Consider the following 21,072-nt stretch of genomic DNA (forward strand, 5'->3'; position numbering starts at 1 on the left):
TCAAGGAGCACTGGAGATAGCAGCCATGCATTCAGCTAATTGCACATGTGAATATTAGCTCCAGGTAAGCCCTGGCAGTAGAGTAACAGCACATTTGCAGAAGTGCAGCCATCCCTGGCCCTGGCAGAGAGCCCCAGCACAGCCTGTCCCAGCCCAGGACCTGCCCTGGAGACAGAGACAGCAGCACTGCACCCCGTGCCAGGCCACATCCCCACGGGCTGGCACTTCACAGGGCGAGGGAGGGCAGAACTCACCAGGGCAGAGAGACCCTTGAGATCACCAGGCCCAACCCACGACCCAAGAGCAGCTCAGCAACCAAACCACAGCACTGAGTGCCAGGGCCAGGGATCCCCCCTCCCTGCACACAACCCCAGTGCCCATCACTCTTCCATCACTGAGCTTTCTCCTGATGTCTAAGCAAGGGCCAGCCGAGGCCACTCTCCCATCACAGGCAGAGCAGCAGAGCCAGCAAATGCTCCCATTTCCAAGTACACCTAATCCAAAGCCCTGCTTGTACTTCTGCCACGGAGAACTCTGGGGGCTCCTGAGTAACAAAGGGAACACACGCTGCAGGAACTCCTGCACTTTTCCAAAGAATCGTGCACCAAGCCACTCGTCCCTTCCCAGCCACTGACTGCCACGGATGGTGCAGCTGAATCCCACTCCCACACACCCTAAACCACGTCTGTGTAACTTATGTAACGTTTTCTCCGTGCATTCCTCCGCTCCCATTCGGTGTCCAACTGCTGTACCCAGAGCAGGATTCCTCATTCACACAGCCAGCACGATTCCCAGCCTCTGACAGAGATGCAGAGTGTTCTGCTCATGGCAGCAGCTCCAGACAGCAGCTCAGGATTAAACTCCAGAGCTGGAAAACACTGCCCAGGCTGGAGCGTGCTGGTGGAGGTGCAGGCTCATTCCAGGCTCCAGGAATGAGGCCCAGCACGCTCTCCTTGCATGGAGCCCAGGAAATCCAGGGAACTCACACAGCTCTGCATGGAATCCCACAGCCCAGACTCCTTCCTGTGCCTGGTTTTTACACACAGTCTGTGCCAGACTCAGTGACACCCACGAAGACAAGGCATCAACACCCGGGTGCTTTTACTGCCAACAGAACCTTCAAAAGGAGATCTAAAACACATGAGCAATTGCAGAGAACTGAGCCATTGATTATCTGCACAGTAAGATGATATATCTGCACACAAAATAATGCAAATGCCCAGCGAGCCCAGCCTTGGTCTAGCAGTTGGAATTTGTTTAGGATTGGTTTTGTGATTTAGAAGGATGCCAGGCTGTGTCACACAATTCCCTGAACCTTCTGGCCCACACTTTGTCGTGTGTTGATTTAGATGTTTTTTTTCATCCAAAACAGATCGTTTTTTTTTCATCCAAAACATGGGAATTCCCATGTCTGAACAGAAACAGGTGTATTTTTAGCCTCAGCTCATATTTTAAGTCATCCACTCAACTTTCCAACTCCCTCAGTAATTAGTATTACTTCTTACAAGACTTCCTCCAAGGGGGGAAAAAGAATCAACAGCAGCATTAGAGATATTTTCACAAGACACACTTTTGCATTTAATATTAGATTTTTAATAGACAGGAGATTACTCACTTGCTGTCTCTTTTGTAATAGAAAGCAAACTGGTTTTGTCCGACTGGAATTATTATTTTGAGCCTCTGGGCTACCAAAGGTTTAAGAACTACAGTGCTAAGTACCACAAACACAGAGCAAGCATAACAATGATGAATCCTGAAGGTTCTTAAGGGAAATTATTCTTTCTCAAATTTAAAATTGTATTTATTACACTGGGTAATACCAGGGTAAAAGTACAGACACTAAATATGAATGAGGTTACCCAGGGTACTGGAAATATCTTTTAGCTGCTTCAAGAGCAGACAGAAAGAAGGGCCTGTGCTCTACAAGGGAGGTGACAGCAACACCCCAGAACACCTGCACATCACCCAGGAAGAGAGGATGAAATTCCCAGCATATCCATGAATCACCTGCCTTTTCTGTAACTGACTGCTGACAGCAAACTTCTTCACCTTGGATTGTTTCCCCCCAATAACTCGAGTCCCAGTTCTTCGTGCCAAGAGCTCTCAATGAAGGGGGATTAAGCCCCTAGCATTATTTCTTGTTTGCAGATCAATTACTTGCAGAGCTGCAGTGCTTCCAGAAGAGTTCCTGAGAACTCCTTTCAGCTGCTCATGCTGAACCCTTGCTGCAGAACCTCACTTTATGCACAGTGCTGCTTGGGTAGCTAAGTGAGAACAAGCCCGGTTACCAGCACGTCACAGACACCCTTGTGTCTCCAGAACCTCTTGAAATGCCAAAAACAAAACCCTGAGTGCTCCCATGAGAGCATCAGGAAATGGTCTCTCGTTATGGAGCACAGGGATCATCAGAACTGCTCCCAGCACCCCTCAGGCTCTTGCACAGCCCCACCTCTGAGCCACCACAGAACTGCTGTGAAGCCAGCAGACCTTTCCTTGTCCTCCTCGCTGAGTTCATGAACAAGGGAATATTGAGAGCCTGCTCCATGTTCCATTTTTGTACCATTTGGGAACCCCATACATGAAGTACATATGGATCCCTGCCTTCCATGGCTATTTTCATACATGAAGTAAAACCCAGTAAGATTTCATTCCAAAATACAGAATAATTGGTTATCATTTCATCTCTTTCCTTTTGATTTGATCCCAGATGATAACCACAAACATTTTTTTCTAGTGTATTAGCATTGAGTAGAATGATTTCAAGAAAGATTCTGCATTTCTTGCTAAATAAAACAGTTTTCTTTTTTAAAAAAAATGGGAAAAGTGGGTCAGCGTGTAAAATAATAATGCACTGGGGCCTGGTTCAGACAAATTTATTTTGCCTTAACATCTCAAGGGGCTCTCTCTCTGAGGGCACATTTAAGCTTTCAAATGAGAAATAGAGGTTTGTGACTAATTGCCTTCAAAGAGAGGAATGTAAACATGACTTCTGAGATGTTCAGTGCTTTCACATGATCACAACAGACAAACTCCTGGAAGCCTGGAGGTTTCTAATAACACAGACAGAAAAACCCAAAGTGCACGCAGCATGAAACTCCAGCAGTACCCAGGGTAAATAGGATTACAGCTGATCATTACCCACATGTCTCAGAAGCAGGAATGGAACTCAACTCTGCTGTTTGACAATTAAATGAACATATTCTACCTGCCCAACAACAAATATCCTAATGTATTACATCAGCACCGACAATGCTGAGTGAACAGACAATTTCTAGGGCTGAATAATTATTCCCAGAAAGTAAATTTGGAACCACATAGAAGTGTCACCTTTCTCCCTTCCCTCCTGTTTCCCTCAGTAATAAAATCAGGATTATAACATGAATAGGGGAAATCTTTTTTTGCTCAGGATTCACATAAACAAATAATGGATCAGGTTGCCACTAAAATCCCCAAATATCCGGTCTAGCCCAGCCCTTCACCCACTGGGCCTGTCCAGCTCTGAAAACATCACTCTTGAGTACATTCCATTCTGAAAGTCTGATTTCTGCAATCTCTTTCTTGCTTTTATTTCATTGTGACAAAGCGAAGTTCATGTGATTCCCACAGGATGTGATATGACAAAATACAAGGGGATTTTATTTTTTTTTATATAACACGTCCTTTTCTCTATTTTAGAGCAGAAATTTCTCTTTCCAAGCAGCAATACATTTCTAGGTGACAAAGTCATGAGAGCACATAGGAGCAAGGGAAAAATTAATGGTGATCTAAAACATTAAACTAGTTTTATGAAGCATTTTGATGAACACCAGCAAGAGACAGAGTGTAATTATTGTGGCCATTAGGCTGTTATTTATGTTAAAATTGTTGCTCTTGTTGGCTTCAGGAGTGTTTTAGGACTACAGCACTCTTGGGAGTCCATCAAATGTACTGGCACGTGCAACAAGAGTGAGGCAATAGCTCACTGCATTTACAACATGAAAATATTTAATAACTGCATGGGAAAAAGAGAGAAGCACGGCACTAAGGGCAATGGCATAAATGCAATAGAAAGAAAACATTGTGTAGAAAATCAAAGGCAATGTTGGCACACATTTTCCTGTCCCCTGTTGTTATTTAATATTAAGTTAATTTCTCCAGCTGTAAAAGTGTTAAGAAAATTAGGCACTGAAATACAGTACCATGAACAAATGAGACCTGCAGGAATAAATGAAGGATATAGCCTAGAAAATCCTGTTACTGTCTCTCACTGCGCTCACATTCTCACAAACTGATTTAGTCACTTGTAGTTCAAACTGAAAATCAGTTTCTCTGACAGCAGCATCTGGTTTCAGGCAGCACAAAGCAGCAACTCCTTCAGTGCTACAGAACGGAGGAGGAGAAGTATCCAAACAAATGCTTGTCCTTGATTTCCAGAAAAAGGGAAAGGAAACTGCCGAGCTAATTATCCATTATTATATAACTGAAATACTTCTGGTGATAAGGTGGGAAATGGTCATTAAGGTTCTACTCAGAGATGGCCAAGTTTGTCTGTAATTTTTTGTATTTGCCTGAATCAGTGGCTTCATTCCTGCCACAGGCACAGAGAACAGTAAAGTAATGGGGAAAACAAACATTTCTACCCAAAAATATAAACACGAATAGAATATTGTAGGAGGATCATGCCACCCATTACTATCACATCAGAACATCTTGCCTCATGTCTGCACAGCAGCTGTGGGTAGAGGGAAGTGCTGTCAGTTGTGTGGTGCAGATGAGGAAAACCCAATAAATCTCCATCTCCAGCCACCCCAAGGATTTGCCAGGCCCATCCCGCTGGCACAGGGGAGGAGCAGGCAGGGAGCCAGAGCTCCAGTCCTCCTGTTCCCTCTCAGCCATCAGAGGCTCAGCAGATGCCCCACTTCGGGTACAGTGAGGAGCAGCAAAGCCAAGGAGCCCCCAGGAAATGCAGGATCCCAGTCTCCCCCTCCTGCTCCAGGACTCACAAAAACAAACCAGCCAGCTCCCAGCGCAGAAGGAAAGGCTGGCACGGATCAGGACGCAGCTCCCAGACTCGGTCAGTGTTTGAAGGGTTTCCCCAGTCCCATTTCTGGTCTCTGTTTAACCCCACACCCTTTTCTCTTTGCTTGCTTGGTCACCTGCTTTAACAGGAGAGGGGTGGAAGATCGATGCTTCACAGGGAACAGCAGCAGTGCTGGGCAGATGCTGCAAGCACTAAACCCATCTAATCATCTCCTGGGTCAGGATTTAGAGTGTTACCAAATTATTACTGCCTGAGAATGAAATCAGGAAAACTGGGGAGAACTTTCTAATTGCTTCACCATTAATCTGGAACACTGTCGCAAGCCCGTAATAAGCAAGGCACGAGAACTTCAAATCATATTTGACAGATGGGCTTAATTAGTTATTCCCAGACAGAATCATAATATTTGCTGTTAATATTCATCTGAAAACACCCTGCTGGCTGTGATAATATTTATATGTTAATCCTGTTACGATAAGCTGCCGGTGCCAGAACCTCTCCAAACAAAATGACGGATATATTTCAAAGCCTGAGCAGGGAGCACCCTGGCACTCTGCTCTGCTCTGTCACTGGCACAAGTGCCTCCTTAAGCCGTGAAATTACACTTGTCACACCGAGTTAGCTTTATTAACACTATTTTCTGATCCATGTAAAACTATCAGGAGCACAAAGGTACTGAATCTGCAGGTAATTAACAGTGCCACCTCTGCATCCATGTGATCAGACCTCTGCCTTTTAGGGGAAATTAAAGAATATGCAAAGAGAGTTTTTGTAATTTATAAATGAACCACGGAGGCCAAAAATTTGGTAAGGGACATCCATACTTAACTGTGACCCAGTGTGCCTATTTGGTGACAACAAACATTTCTGATAAGGATAAAATTATTTCCCAAAAACTGTAGAGCACACTCCACTCTCTTTCCCCATGTAATGCTTGATCTTGCTTCTTAAAATGTAGAGTTAAACACATCCAACTAAATTTAATGAGGAAAACAATACGCTGGGTAATGCACTGCAAATATTTTGCACTTGTTTACAAAGAGGGAGGAAGAAGTTCTCAAAAGTGAGAAAAGCAGAAAGTCTCAGCTGGGAACTCAATGGAGCAAATCAAACCAGGATTTACAGGAGAGGTACACGTACACCTTCTCCTCCCTGGGTTTTCCTTCCAGTAAAATCTGTGTACACCCTCAGATTTCTTTTGATAAACATCCAGCAATGTTTATGCTCAACATGTGCAAGCACACAGAATCCACAACCACTGCATGAAAGATGACATAATAATTTATTTTTTGTGTACCAGGGGTCATTTTACAGGATTGCCACTGGATGATGAATAGTGAAGGGAAGTTAAGTTGCCAAGATTCAATTTCCCCATGAGGCTGCTTTACATTTTCCTGCTGAGGAAGAGAAATCAGGGAAATGCACTCTATGGGCCCAACAGGATAAAGCGTGATGGAAAACTCATTGCTGAAATAATCTCAGATTTTGATCCAGTGCCCATTTCAGTCAATGAAAATATCATCCTTTCTCCCAGCCCCTCTGAAGGGGGGTTTTAAGGAATCTGACAGGCTGTGCTCCCACCTTGGCATACACACACGTTCCTGCTTTGTCCAATGCCATTCAGTCAGATATATGACAATATCTGCTTTAGATTAGGAAAATTCAGCATCCTATAGCAAAGGAACTGTGTAGAATCCGAGTTGTTATAAAGAGAAAGTGATTATAAAGTTCTTCCCTTCCTCTTTTTTTTTCATACATGCAGATTGCAAGGAGATGAAACTTCCTAATTATTAGGTTCAGAAGGTATTTACTTAAATACCATAAACCACATAATAAATCCCCAAACCCAATTAGATTTTGTAACATTTCATATGTGAATTGCACACATAATATGAGAAGTTTTCTATCATCAATGCCAGCCACAAAGCAAATGCAGTCAGGTCCTTATAAATGTCACTTGACTTGCAGCTCCAGAAGCAATGGACAATGAGAAATGTATTCATTAAACAAAGAGTTGTGATTAAAAAAGGAACATCCACCTGCCAGATGAAGGCATTTTAACACAAGTCACTGTTGCAGAATGGGAATGGAAAACAGAAAATCTTATTTCCTTCTGCTGATCAAAAATTCATATAAATCTCACCCTGAACATCATTGTCATACAGTCACAAATCACCAAAACAAAAACCCTACAAAGAAAGGAAAAGGACACAACTCACCAAGAGAACCCCAAGTAAAATTAATAAATCAAACAAAAAAAATCCACTACAAACAGCCATATTGAAATAGAGATTTTCGGAGTTCACTTGAGCTAACAAATGAATGTATCATGAAATAAACCTCTGCCATGGTACAAAGGGCAGAGGGAAATGTAAATCTTTGGAGCTTCCTGCATAAAAGACAATACCAGGGAAGACCAGGGAATGCAAAGGACCCAGATAAGGAGACCCCTCTGTCTCCAGTCATGTCAAGGCTAACAGACATACTCAGGTAAGACCCCAAAGGACCAAAAGCACATGCGCAGAGGGGAAAAGTTCAAAAGCTCAACCCAGAGGAAGACTACAATCTTCAGCCTCAGAAGACCACCAGAGACCCCCACGGGACCACCACAGTGAACCACACGTGCCCAGAGGGGCGTGGACCTGTTTAGCATGAGAGACGAGGACAGGCGGGGCCAGGGGTTGGATACGCATAGAAAAGTTGTGTAATGTATTGCACATGGAACACTTTTGGGAATAAAGATGTGGGCCAGACAGCGGCTCGGGGCACAAGATTTTGGAGAGCGATCTCGCTTGTGCCGGGTGCTGACATACACACCCACTTCAGAACTACATCGTGTTGTGGAGTCTATTTATTTACTCCGCTTATCGCTTCATTAAGAAGGTAATTAATTTGAAAAAAATTAAACCGGCCACAATCAAACTCAAAGATACGAAACAAGTTCTTCTAAATAATTTGTGCCAACAGAATTTCCTGTCAGCTTTCCCTTCCTTTGAGCACTAGGACTGAGTAACATCTGTGTGGTGGGTTGAGCAGCGAGTACAGAACAGCCACGGCTTTTCCAAAGCAATTCCTCCTGCGCCGTGGGAAATGCACTGAAATCAGAGGGGGCAGGACCCACCTGTGGGGAGCAGCGGGTCTCCGCTGGCACAGCACGGCGGGCGCGTGCTTCCCGGCGCCGTCCACGCGCTCCCTCACGTCCCACAGCCACGGGCTGCTGCCCCTCACGCCGGAAACCTTCACCCCCCGCTTCACCTTGGCCCTGCGGAAACAAGAAGGCGTTTCACAGTCAGACAGCGAATCCCAGCTCTGTTCCCCATCCCACCACCGTGTTCTCGTTCTGCCCCACCGGAACGGCACCGCTCGCAGGAGTCCAAGAGCAGGACAGGGAAGGGAGATGAGGGAATCAACTGGGGCTTTTGTGTTCTGAAGGAATTCTATCAAGACAGGAATCTGATTGAACTGAGGGTAATTACAGCTTTATTCCTGGCTAGATGGAAGGGTAGGTGTGCTCTGGAGCAGGCTCCTCGCTCCTGCTCTTCCCTGGGCATGCTAAGGCTCTCTCCTGGCTGCAAGATGCTGCATTGGGGCAGCAAATACCAGTTTTGGTGTGAAAAGGAGGGAGTTGGGTGCTGGAGTAAAGAGCCATTGCCAGGCCTCATCACAAACAGAACCTACCCTTTCTCTCCTCCCTCTCTGGATTACTCTAAGATGACAATCCTTATCTTCGCTCTTATTTTCATCATTTTTTTGAGTCCACAACATTTTAATACTGTTGGGGTTTAATTGTCCTGTCAGCTCTGAATTTAAAACCACTTATTTTTAAAAATTCTTATTTTTGCTAAAGCAACTGATTTCTCTGGAGCTCTGTTTCCATGTATGACAGATTAAACATTAGGAAAAGCCACATGGCAAAGTGGACTGGCTCCTGTTTGAGAGGTACTTTCTAGTTCTCATGTGCTTGCATAATACCTTTGGGGTTGCATGTTAAAAGAACAACCAGAATAATAACTAGAAGTTATTAACCACAAGTGGAGAAGAGGGACTTTATATGGAGAGAGATGCACTTTCAAATATCTGTTTTAATTCCTCTCATCAGGTGTGGCATTCTTTAATTTTGTCTCTCTCTTTTCCAAAATTTGTACCTCAGGGCACTACTGAATTACCCCACAGGTATAAACACAATGTTGGCCAAATTTCTGAGCTAGGAGTCCCTGGTGCTGTTAACTTCTGGTTCCTGAATGTGTTTGTAAGAAGTCCATTGGGGTAAAGCCTCATCTGTGAGGTGTCAGGAAATGACAGTTTAATTATATTTGTTTAAAATCTCATGCACAAAACGCATTCAGTGCCATGGCAAGTTCTCAGTTCTGGGCAGAAACCCCAAAAGGTGCGTGAGGTTTTTGTCTGAGCAGCTGCTGCCACGCAGAGAAGCAAACAGCAGCAAAACAGCACTGTCAGCTCTGCCCCCGCATGAAATTGCTCAGGAAATCTTTGAAGGACAAGATCCACACAGATGTTTTCAGAATAAAAAGCCAAAGGATTCCTTTAACTATTCTGAACAAAAGATTAAATCTCTTTCTTCCAGCACTAACTCAATACCAGTGGCTGCAATTTCCTTAGCACACCTGGAAGAATAAATACATGGAGGCTGCCAATTTTTGTGCCATTTCTCCTATGCTAATTTGACAAAAACTAATTTTAAGCAGGTGCATCACTGCTGCTAGAGCAGACATCCCTCAGGACAAGAGATCAGTGGTCAAAGGAGAGTGGAAATTAAACTCCACTGCTGCTGTCTCAGAGGGAGGTGTGAAGAGGCCACACAGTGTGGGTGAAGCATTCCTCAGCATGTCTCCAGCCATTCCCAGGGACTGGCACCTGGTGCTGCCTTCCTGCAGCACTGCTGCCATCCCTTCCCTTTGGCCAGAGAGAGGAGGGAAGGAAGGCCATAAACATTTCAGTCGTGGCTGGTTTGGGGCTGTTTATTTTCAAACATCCAGCTAAGCACCTTGCTGGCTGTTATTTACCTCTGGATCATTGCCCACATCAGTTACCCGTGCTCCTGAGCAGCTCGCCCCTTGCACCAAATCCATCACAGCAAACAAAGCCCTCGGGAGTCCACAGCCCTGCAAACTCGTCAGTGCTGACAGGGTACAAATCAAGGCAAGGGAGAAGCAGAGAAAAACCACAGAAGGAACTCCCAGAATCAATACATCACAAGTGAAAGCAAGGAAATGCATGACCTAAGTGCATAAAGACAGCGATTCCCAATTCCATCCCAGGACCCACTAAACGCTGAGTTTACTCTGGTGATGGAAGAGGCTGCAGCTGCAATTAAAACACAGGCAGCACTGTCTCATTTATCACAGCTCTGCATTAGCACCTCCAGTCCCTGCAGACTGCAACAGGTAGTGCCCAGCTTTCAGCCCGTGTCACTCCTGAGCGTGGGCACCCTGCACAGGCTGGCACAGACACCCTGCACAGGATGGGCACGGACACCCTGCTCAGCCAGGATGGGCATGGACATCCTGCACAGGCTGGGGACAGACACCCTGTACAGGATGGGCACGGACACCCTGCTCAGCCAGGATGGGCATGGACATCCTGCACAGGCTGGGGACAGACACCCTGCCCGGGCTGGGATGGGCACAGACACCCTGCTCATCCAGGATGGGCACAGACACCCTGCACAGGATGGGCACAGACACCCTGCCCAGGCTGGCACAGACACCCTGCCCAGGCTGGGGACAGACACCCTGCCCGGGCTGGGATGGGCACAGACACCCTGCTCAGCCAGGATGGGCATGGACATCCTGCACAGGCTGGGGACAGACACCCTGCCCGGGCTGGGATGGGCACAGACACCCTGCTCATCCAGGATGGGCACAGACACCCTGCACAGGATGGGCACAGACACCCTGCCCAGGCTGGCACAGACACCCTGCCCAGGCTGGGGACAGACACCCTGCCCGGGCTGGGATGGGCACAGACACCCTGCTCATCCAGGATGGGCATGGACATCCTGCACAGGATGGGCACAGACACCCTGCCCGGGCTGGGCTCCCCTCCCCATTACCCTGTGACCGTGCCCTGCACAAGTCTCACCCCCCTTCCCAACAGCACAAACAAACAGCAATCCAGCCCTAAACAGCTCCAAATAAAGATGCTTCACACCCGTGACATTGAAGTTAGCTTTTCATTACTGTAAGTGCTCGGGGCAAAGATCTGTGGGAACCTTTCATGGTCCTTCTGAGAAAGAGAGCTACTTTCAACATCAAAGGAGAAAAAGAAAAGGGAGCCTGTTAACACCCTGCTACCGCTGGTTGTCATCTTGTCACCATGGCATGAGAAGGTGGCAGATAACTTGTGTGCAGAGGGGACATTGCTGAGAGCTCCTAGGCACCTTCCAGACATCACAGTGGCCTCTGAGAATGCCTTGTCACTGCATCTCCCCGAAGCATTTCAGAAATAACCAGAAGGGGCTTCTATTTCTGATTATCTTCCGTGTTTCTTCCTGCCCAGAGGCTGACCTCAACCCAGCCATGCAGGGAGAGCAGAGCAGTGCAGGATGGCAGCCTCCCCTCTGCAATCTCCACCTCCTTCGGGCAGCAGGGCTGGGAGCAGGAGGGTGGGAGAGGCTGTCCCCCACCACCCACCTGAAACCAAGGCCAAGCCAAATGTGAGCAGAAACGGACCCGACCACAGCTTCTCATGGCACGGAACAAAGGAATCGGGTCGATTTTTACCCACTGAAAGTCACACACACTGATGTAAGTCAGCAGCACAAAGCCCTGCAGGTATTCCCAGCCCACGCCTCTCATTGCCCAGAGCCCATTTTTGCTGAGGACAATGCCATGGGCTGCTCCTCACACAGGCTCCTTCCAGTGCCATCCCCTCTAGATCCCAGAACAAATTGCTGCTCCTGGAGCTGGAAAAACATCTGGTCTGTGCTCCCAAGCCTGGAATGGGCTGGAGGACAATCCCAGCCACCTCCAGACACCAAGTAGGAGCTGGCAGACCTCCTCAGGGTCTTCCTGAAGACCAGAGTTAAATGTCGTGCTTGAAATCAGGTAGTGTGAGGCCAGATGCTGCCATGGGATCTAAAACCAGACAGCAGCTGTGGCATGACTGAGCTGTGGATGCACTCACAGAGCTCCCTGGGAGCTGTGTCTTGCTGGCAAGTAAGTGCACAATGATCCTGTTAACACTGTGCTACATTAAATGCAGACATCTCTGCAGGATCTCAGGTCAGGCTGGAGCTGTATGTTGTTTAAACGAGGCCGTTTTGCTACCAGAAAACTTCGCTCTGACATTTACATCCTGATGTTTCACTGCCTGCACACAACCTCCTCCCTTCCCTGAGGCCTCTGTGCTGGAAGAATCATATTCAAATGCACAAAAATATCACTAAACAATGGAAAACAGCAACAAATGTCCTGGCTTCCCTTCAGGACAGAATTTCTTTTGGATTCCCAGAATTGAAGGCAATATGGGCTAGCAGGTTTGCGAATGCCAGGGAAGCTGGTAAACTCACAAACAGCACTGGAATGGGAATGAGGAATGTTAGAGAGCTCACCAGACTTGCCAACAGTGAGAGGGTGAAGCAGGAGGCCAAGATTCACCAAACCCAGAGGGAATCCAGTGCACAGCCAGCCCTTTGTCTTTCCAGTCTCCCTGAAAAACCATCCTTGGGCCAAAATCTATTCCCATTTGAGAAGGTCTCAGTAGATGAGACCAAATTAACCATTCCACAGCACGAGGAGGGCTGGCTGGAATTTGTGTTCCCAGCATTTCCATTTCCACTTTTATGTACAGCATTGGGGTGATGCTAAATTTATGCACCTTGAGGTCATATTCTTCTTTTGCCTCCCTCTGCAGTTTCATTGCTTTTTATGGCTGAAGCTAATATAGGACAGAATTTGAGCCTGAAAGAGGCTCTTTGAGCATCAGTCAAAAATAAAACGTGTCTGTCATTGAGAAAACAGGCACAACTCAGCCCATCTTTGTCAGACTTAAGGCATATTTGCTGTGAGCACAAGAAAACCAAGCATGCAAAGGCTTTCTGGATCTGTATCTACCACAAACCCCTGAAGAAATTTAGACCATTAAACCCAAAAGTTATTTCCCCATCAGGAACAAACCTTTAAAGCTGAAACCCTTTCAATGGAAGAAGCTGTATTTGAAAAGGGCCCGTTTAAACCAACTGTTCTGGAAGTGGCTGAAGTGAATTGCACCTTTCTCACTTCAGCAGGAAGAGCAGATCACAAAAACAGGTCATGTAGTGAGACACTTCCTACCAACCATCTCAATGCCTGGCTTTAATTGCATTATTCATTTTGGCATGGCTTATGAAAGGTGGGATTTGGATGCCATGATCTGAGCTGCAGAGCTGGCTTCTGCAAGGCTGGTCTTGGTTCTGCTCTCCCCGTTGAATTCCTGATGTACAAAGCAGAGCTGGCAGTTGTTTTCAGAGCAGATACCTCCAAGTTTCTTCAGACTGCACTAATAGTTGCACTGATTGAAAATCCACAGCAGAAGAGAATGGGGAGTCCCTGAGATGCTGATGGAGTTGGAATAATTTATGGAGAGCGGTCTAGCACAACAGAAGCCATTTAAAGCTCCATGATATACCCACAAACTCTTATTAAGGTCTGTGGTTTCCAGCCCTGTGAGACAGAAACCAGTTATCATTATGCACCACCATGAAAGCAGATTAAAATTAAATCAATCTGTTTATCTATGGGTTTGCAATGCAGCTTTTCCAAAGCATAACACATTCTCCACCTAATTAACATTTCGGGAGGCAAACCCATTCCACACAGCACCAAGCCAGCGCCATTCAAACGGAGACATTGCAAAAACATAGCCCAGGTGGATTTATAATGAAATTTAATTAGTGAAAGGGCACAAGACCTATTTAGGCTTCAGAAGCGGAATTGTGCATACCAGGAATTAAATAAAATAGATTTGTCTGTAATGTGTATCTCATGGGCTGCCAAAAATTGCCTGCTGTGGTTGAAGTTTGTGTGCATGCACACAGGTGCAGATATCTGCATACGTGCACACATGACAAGCATTCAGATTTTATTCCTGTGCCTTTCAAACAAAGTCCTTGTTACAAACATGTTTTGCAAGATGTGAAACACAAGCATCTCTGGAGAGGCAAAAGGAAAGGATGCATACAAATTGATTTAAAGCAGAAACAAACACAGAGTCTGCAGCTCTGACCTCCATTTACTCACCAAGCCAGGCATCAGAGGGCCACATCCTCAGTGGGAAGCAGAATTAGATCTTTTTTCAGAAAGACCCTGAGTTAGATGAAGCCCAGGAAGCAGACCTCCAGAGACATTCAAGCTAAGAATAGCACCCTGTGCCCCCAGCAGGAGTCATCCTGGGACTCCCAGCGTGACAGAAAGGTCAGGAACTGGATTTTCACACCCCTCGTGGCTGCCCCATGCCCAAAGCCTGGTACAGAGCTCTGGGCACCAACGAGCAGCCAGAGCAAAACATTTCTGTATTCCAGGCTGTGCAGGAAGGTGTTTACTTACAGAAATGAAAGGCAAAGATAAATAGCGCTGCCTGCTGATTTAAAGTGGTTGGGAGCCCCACAGACTGCTTCAAAGTACTGTTTCCAAAATAAATGCAAAAAATAATGTGTAGGGTCTGAAATCTTTCTAAATTGCTTGTAAGAAAGCAAACAATGCAGCACATCCCTTTTATTCCTGGCCAAACAGCAGCAAAGCTGCTAACAGCACAGCTTGTGCAACCAGCAATTTTTTAAAATTAGACTTAGATTTAAGGAAAGACAGGAAAAACAAAGCACAGTACTGGGCACTCTGTGCAGTGAAAACAAAGTGCCATCTGCCCCATTTCACAGGTGAAAAACATTTTCTGGAGCAGCCAGCACAGCAGAAGCAGCATGGGAGCAAGGCTGGTGTTGGACAGCCCCGAGAACCCTGCAGCCCACGAGATGAGTGCCCTGATGGATTGCCCAGCCCTCCACTGCAGATGGAGCAGCAAAGAGAACTGTGTTTATTCCACATATATATGTTTCTACTGAGTGGGAAAGCAACAAGTGGAGGAATTCTTATGATTCACTTGAATTGGCTGAAAACATTGAGCACAGAAAAGAGAAGAAAAAACTGGTGAATTGTGCACCACGAGTCCTCCAAAAAGCTGCAGAAATAGGAACAGTCTTTATATTCTCTATATAGACCAAGAAGCAATGGGGTTGCTCAAACCAGATCTTTGGTTTCATCTGAGAAGCAGTGCCTGGTACAGGGCCTCTTGTTTTGGGGTCACACAGCGAGGGAATTTTTTGAGGGATGCAGATACTCCTTCAGAGGCATGGCCTGGCCAGTGACCTTTCCACAAGACCTGAGTGGAGGGATGTTGCTGGCAATCAAAACCACAGGAATTTTGACTCCTGAAGCAGCCACCACCCCATCTCCCCCAGCTGCCTATGCTCAGTGACAAGCAGTGTGCATCTTAAAGCAAGTGCTTCTAGCTGAGCCGAAAATCAGCAACCACAGGTAACACCAAGAACCTCCAGAAATGTTCCTGTGCTCTGCTGGGGGGGCTGGACCCAAGACAGGCTCTGAGAACTCCTCCCAGGGCCCCACAGTGATCCTGCCCTTCCAGACCTTCACGGAGCACCTGGGGGCTCCCAGCTCTCCTGCTGAACGGGTTGCTGCTGGAAGGCACCTGAAGAATGTTCTTCACTAAAAGTTCCTTTCAGCCTCCAGCAGCAGGAGGTTCCGAGGTGTTTCCAAGTCACATCCTCATGCAGAACGAGGCGGCGGCAGCGCTGAGAGCTGAGGGAACATTGCTCCACAGCACTAACCAAGAGCCATCAGCAAAAATGAGTTAGCTCTGTTCCCTAGCAACTTCTCACAGCTGCAGATAAAATCATCTTCTGGACATCACAGGAACTGTGAATGCTTAGTTCTGTTTCACAGGAATTCTCTCATCCCCTGCTGTGTGCAGCTCCCTGCAGGAGGGGACAGGGGCACTGACAGCAGCTGGACCAGAACGAAAACCCCGGGATCCAAGTGTGCTGGGCCTGTCCTTCACTCAGTGACACGTGTGTCAGGTGTCCAAAGGGACAGAAACCCACGGAAGAGCCTTTGCTGCAAAAATCCTGAGCCTGAAAAGCCTTTTCTGCAGAGACCTTTCCTCCTTCCTGGGAGCACTCTGCTGATTCCTGGTGACATTACTTAAGGTTTACAGCACCAGGGCTATAGTGAAGAGAAAGGATGTGTATAAATAAAGGGTGCAGATTCTTCAATGGAGGAAAAAAGCCTGCATTGCTCCGAAGAGTTGCTGTTGGCATAAAATAGATATTCACTGAGTAATTCCAATAGAAATTTCTGTTATATACATAAAATCCAGGCTGAACACTGTAGCTCTTACAATGGCACATTTAACCACCTTTCTGTCATCTGCACGAGTGGCCACCAAAGCAACATTTGCTAAATAGCAGCAAGGAGCTCTGCTGCAGGCAAAGCCTACCAGCTCAGTGAAGCCACTGGTGCAGAAGGGAGTTCAATTAATACAAAAATGACACTGCTCAAAATGATCCTGTGCCCTTAATGTAGGGTACACGCAGGGTTGTCAGTGCCCAGCTGCAGCATTAACTCCAGAGCATGCCAGAGCACAGTTGTGGTTGTGATTTTCACCTTGGAAGAGCTATAGGAAAAGACTTGGCTGATCCAAACAAGCAGAAGAGATCCCGTGGAGTAACACAAAAACCTCCCTGTTGATTGCTCTCCAAGACTGAGCTACTGTGCAGGAGCTGAGGTAATCCTCTCACATATAAATGCTGAAAAAACAATAACTCCATCTCCCAGCCTCAGACTCCAAGCACATCCTTGGACTGCTTTATTCTATTTGTGCATCTCAGTGTAAGAAAGATGAGGAGTGAGAGGCTTCTTGTCCCAGCACAGTTGTTCCAAGGACCCTCTGTGGGATTCAAATTCACTGTCCTTCATCAGTGCTCAAAGCTAAACACCATGAAACAGAATATGGGAACTTAAAACATGGGACTGAGCAAGAATTCAAGTGCACATGAATTTTTCTGCTCTTTTGTATTAAAACTTGTAGCCTTGGACACCAGGTTTAGTACATCAAAATTTTAGGCACCAATTTGCTCTATTGAGGATAGAGGGTTTTAAAAGTTTTAATGAGCAGACATGCAGGCATGCTACCTGTGGCAAGGACTGACATTTTTTACTCCTGCAGCAAAAGCCCAGTAGCCAAAGCATTAATACTTTAATTTAATTTGCTACTTTTTAAAATTCTCCAGGAAGAAGTGGCCACTAGACAGCTGCTTTTGAAAGGAAAAAGGCTGTATCCCTGTCTGCCAGCTCGTAGGACAAAAACCACCAGAGAACAAAAGCTGTTTTAGCAAGTAACTCAAACATCACCTGGTGATGTGATAAAGTGATGAGGCTGAAGAAACCATGATGGAGAGAGAAAAACTGCAGAAAAAGAGCCCAGAAAAGTAATTTAAATAGTAAATGGATCAAACACTGACTGTGCCCTCGTTGTTCTAGACTCCAAGGAACGTGAGCCAGTTTCAGGTATCACCCATTAAACCCACTTTCCCAAGTAAGATGCCAGTAGCAGCAGAGGTCTCTAACACCTGCATGCTCCTTCCTGAGCCAGGCTCAGGTGAGGATTTGTCTGCACAGCCCCAGCTCTGGCCATTCAGCCTCTCTGCTCCCCTCAGCCCTGATGGAGCCCACACCACGCTGCCCAGGCTGGCACAAAGAAACCTGCTTGTTTGACAGCTGGGCTGAACTCAAGATACTGAAAAACCTACAAAGCAAGTGGAGCTGTCTACAGCAGACAGAAGCTAACACCGTGCTGATGTGGCTACCAGCAGCACTCCCACCTCCACACCGCCTGAGCGGGTTTGGGGTTTTTAACGAGTTTCAGACAGGGGAAAGGCAGACACCAGCTGCACAGAGAACATTCCCCCAGCTGCAGCTGCAACTTCTCCTGCACAAAAGGTGCACACGGTGCTGTGGCTCTGAAAACCACTGGTTATTCCCAAACTGCAGAGAGGCAAGGGATGAACCAACCAGCAGGGCAGGGCAGGATTCAGCTCCCAGTGAAATCAGCACTTTGGAGGGGTTTGCTGACTTGCCAGGGAGCTCCCTTCAAAGGCCCTTCCAAGCCCACCCCAGAGGTGGCTCTGGGAGGCTTTGAACAGCAGCAGCCCCAGCTCGAGGCACGTCAGAGGGACACTAATTAAACAACAGCCCTGCCATCACACACCCTGCCAACACACACCTGCTCCCAGCCAAGAGCAAAACCAGCCACCAAAACACCCGGGCCTGAACACTGCGGGAGGGACTGACAGCTCTGTGAGTGTGTAAATCTAGATTTCAATCTATTCTTCATCACCTGCTGGGCTGGAGAGAAAGAGCCCCGAGCCTGGGGACCCCGAGGTGGCATTGCAGAGCTGCAGAAGGTCAGTGTGGGGCTGGGGGAACAAAGATGTTTAAGCACAGGCTGCTCTAAGTTAGAAAAATCAGCCTCCTCTGTGTGGCTACAAAGGTTCTCCTGAAACTTTGTCAGGAAAACGGAAAACACAGTGTAATAAATGCTATTCAAAACCCCCAACTCTTCTTGTTGGCTTTAGTGCTGGCTGCTGATAAGAGACTGATGAAATACCTCTGGTTTGCTGTCAATATATTGCTTTCACTTAAGAGAGTGAAAACAAATGTATTAAAAAGGAAAGATGCCAGGGATAAATATTTTAGTAATCTCTGTCACAAACCCGTCGTATTACAAGGATTAGAGTCCATTATGATTGTATAAAATCCATAGCAAAGCCTGTAATTCAGCCCTATCTCAGTGACAGAAAACTCCTAACGTGTTTTAGGAATCCCTATTTGCTCATATTGAAAACATCTTTGAGAGCTACTTGTTCTAGCAGGGCTAATTTGGGGAAACCCAGCTTAAATGCAGCAGTCACTGAAGCCTCATCCTACTCTGTTCAGCCCATGGGGATGGGGAGTGTGGGAGCAGCTTCCTTCAGAGAGGCTTTTCCTGCCAGCCCACCCTCTGAGCTCTGGGAGCAGAGGCTGGTGCTGCCATGGGCACAGCTGTGCCACCCCAGCTCCATCCCCTGCACGGGGCAGGGCCACCAAGGGTGACCTGCACCAGCAGCAGGGCTGGAGGAACAAAGGGCAACAAGTCAGCCCCAAGCTTTTCTGCTAAATAAAGAAATTTTTCCTCTTCCAAAAATATCCGCCTGGTAGTCTGGGAGTGACTGCTAGAGGAGATTTACCAAAATGATACACACTGGAAAAGAAAAGCAGAAAGAACTAAATGTGACAGGCCCCCCTGAAGGCTCATTGGAGGACCTTCCCTCCGGGAAGCCGAGTTCCACAGAGCCATCCCTGCCCCTGTGTGTGTGCTGTGCAGCAGCACAGGGGCTGCACTCAGCACCCCTCACTGCTCCTGCCAGGAAAGCCCCGGAGGGAGAGAGGCCCTGGGGATGCAGCAGCAGCAGGCAGGGCTGCTGGAACCCCCCTGCACCCGCAGCTGGGCAGAGCTCTGCCGGGTGCAGCTCACGCGGTACCTGATGGCAAATGTCACTGGGTTTGTCCTTGAAGCAGAGGGAGATGGCACGTGGGAGGAAAGTGGGTCACTGGGTGTGCTGCTGCTCATCACAGGCACTATCATATTTGGATATGCACTGACTGATCAGTGCCATGGCACTGCCTTGGGATGTGCTTGGAACGGGGAATTAATTAAATCTGAAGCTGCTACTGATAGTGGTGATGCAGGAAAAGACTATTACCTGCTGAGAACCAAAGATGGCTAAGTGCAATATTAGACAAAACTGAAATTTATAGCAAAATATAATTTAAAGTAACAGAATGCAATTTAAAATAAGACTTTAGCTCATTATTTCAATAATTCATATGTCTCTTTCAAAGTCAAAAGGAAACCTGGTCTTCAAAATGTTATTTGTAGCACATACTCAAACTAATGATAATACAGCAATATGAGAGTCACATTTTCAAATGCTCCTTCATTTCCCAACACAGCTGCAAAGTGAGCCTGTTTAGTCCATGATATAATACGATATTTTGGTTCTGAATAATTGGACTTGAGCAAACAAGAGAGCCGGGGGGGGGAAAGGACTTAGAATTCAGAACTTCCTAGATTTTACCCATGCTCAGCGACTGAGGACATGAACTCCATGTGGATTTTAAAAAGCTCTTCTGCACGCCCTCTCCAAATTACTGTGTCTATGCAAATTGCCAGCTCTCCTCTGCACTGTCTGATTTGAATGAAATTGGGTATAATTCAGATCAGAATTCATTCCAGCAAGAGACTTTAAATGTTCCTACAAGTTTCATGTTGTGGGAAGCCACTTGGAAAGCAGAGATGCTGCGAGTCCCATCAGGCTCTGCACTCCCCGAGGGCACAGATGAGGTTCCAAGCCAGTGCCTACAGGAGGGTATTTGAAAGCTGCTGCAATTCCTCACTCACACCCGCTCTCCTGCCCCTCTTGGGCTTTTTGGTGGCAACAGGGCAGAAGGAGCAGAGGAAATGAGCCCTTCTGTCCCCAAGGTGCCACGCGCTCTGTGACAATGCCACGCTCACTTCTGGGGGAGCTGGGATCACACCCCATGCCATGGCGAGCGAGTGCCAGGGATGCAGAGCAGGCTGCCAGCAAGGCCTGAGGAAAAGGGCCCTTCTGTGCTGCTTCTTGGAAAGAAATATTTACAGAAATGATCTGTGCCCTGCTGGAAAAGCTGTGCCAACAAGGTCTGGCTGGGGCCATGCCCAGAAACAGGCTGGCCACCCACAGCCCACAGCAGCCCTGGGCTAGATGCAAGCCCTGCTCCCACGAGGTTTTTTCAGTTTTATACCAATCCTCAAGTTCTGTAATGCATTCCTTCGCAGTTTTTCAGGGACAACGCAAATCCCATTTCCCTAAAGACAGAAAACTCCCACTTTTGCATGTTCATGCCTGCCCAGAAACTTGCAAGCCTCATTCCCATTTCTGTCCCTAAAGAGCTCCCCATTCT

At 46.9% G+C, this 21,072-nt stretch overlaps 1 protein-coding gene across 3 annotated transcripts in view; it reads right to left on the minus strand.

Annotated features, from left to right (window-relative positions):
• Positions 1-21,072, minus strand: part of TMEM132D (transmembrane protein 132D) — a 176,400-nt gene that overhangs the window by 96,498 nt on the left and 58,830 nt on the right. For all 3 annotated transcript variants that reach the window (XR_013340940.1, XM_077787272.1, XM_077787271.1), the window contains exon 3: positions 8,142-8,282. Coding sequence is in view for 2 of the 3 variants with exons in the window: in XM_077787272.1 (XP_077643398.1) it covers positions 8,142-8,282 (141 nt within the window). In the remaining variant the exon portion in view is untranslated. The remainder of the gene's footprint in view (positions 1-8,141; positions 8,283-21,072) is intronic.

The sequence above is a fragment of the Lonchura striata genome, chromosome 18 (genome assembly GCF_046129695.1).
Source record: "Lonchura striata isolate bLonStr1 chromosome 18, bLonStr1.mat, whole genome shotgun sequence".
NCBI lineage: Eukaryota > Metazoa > Chordata > Aves > Passeriformes > Estrildidae > Lonchura > Lonchura striata.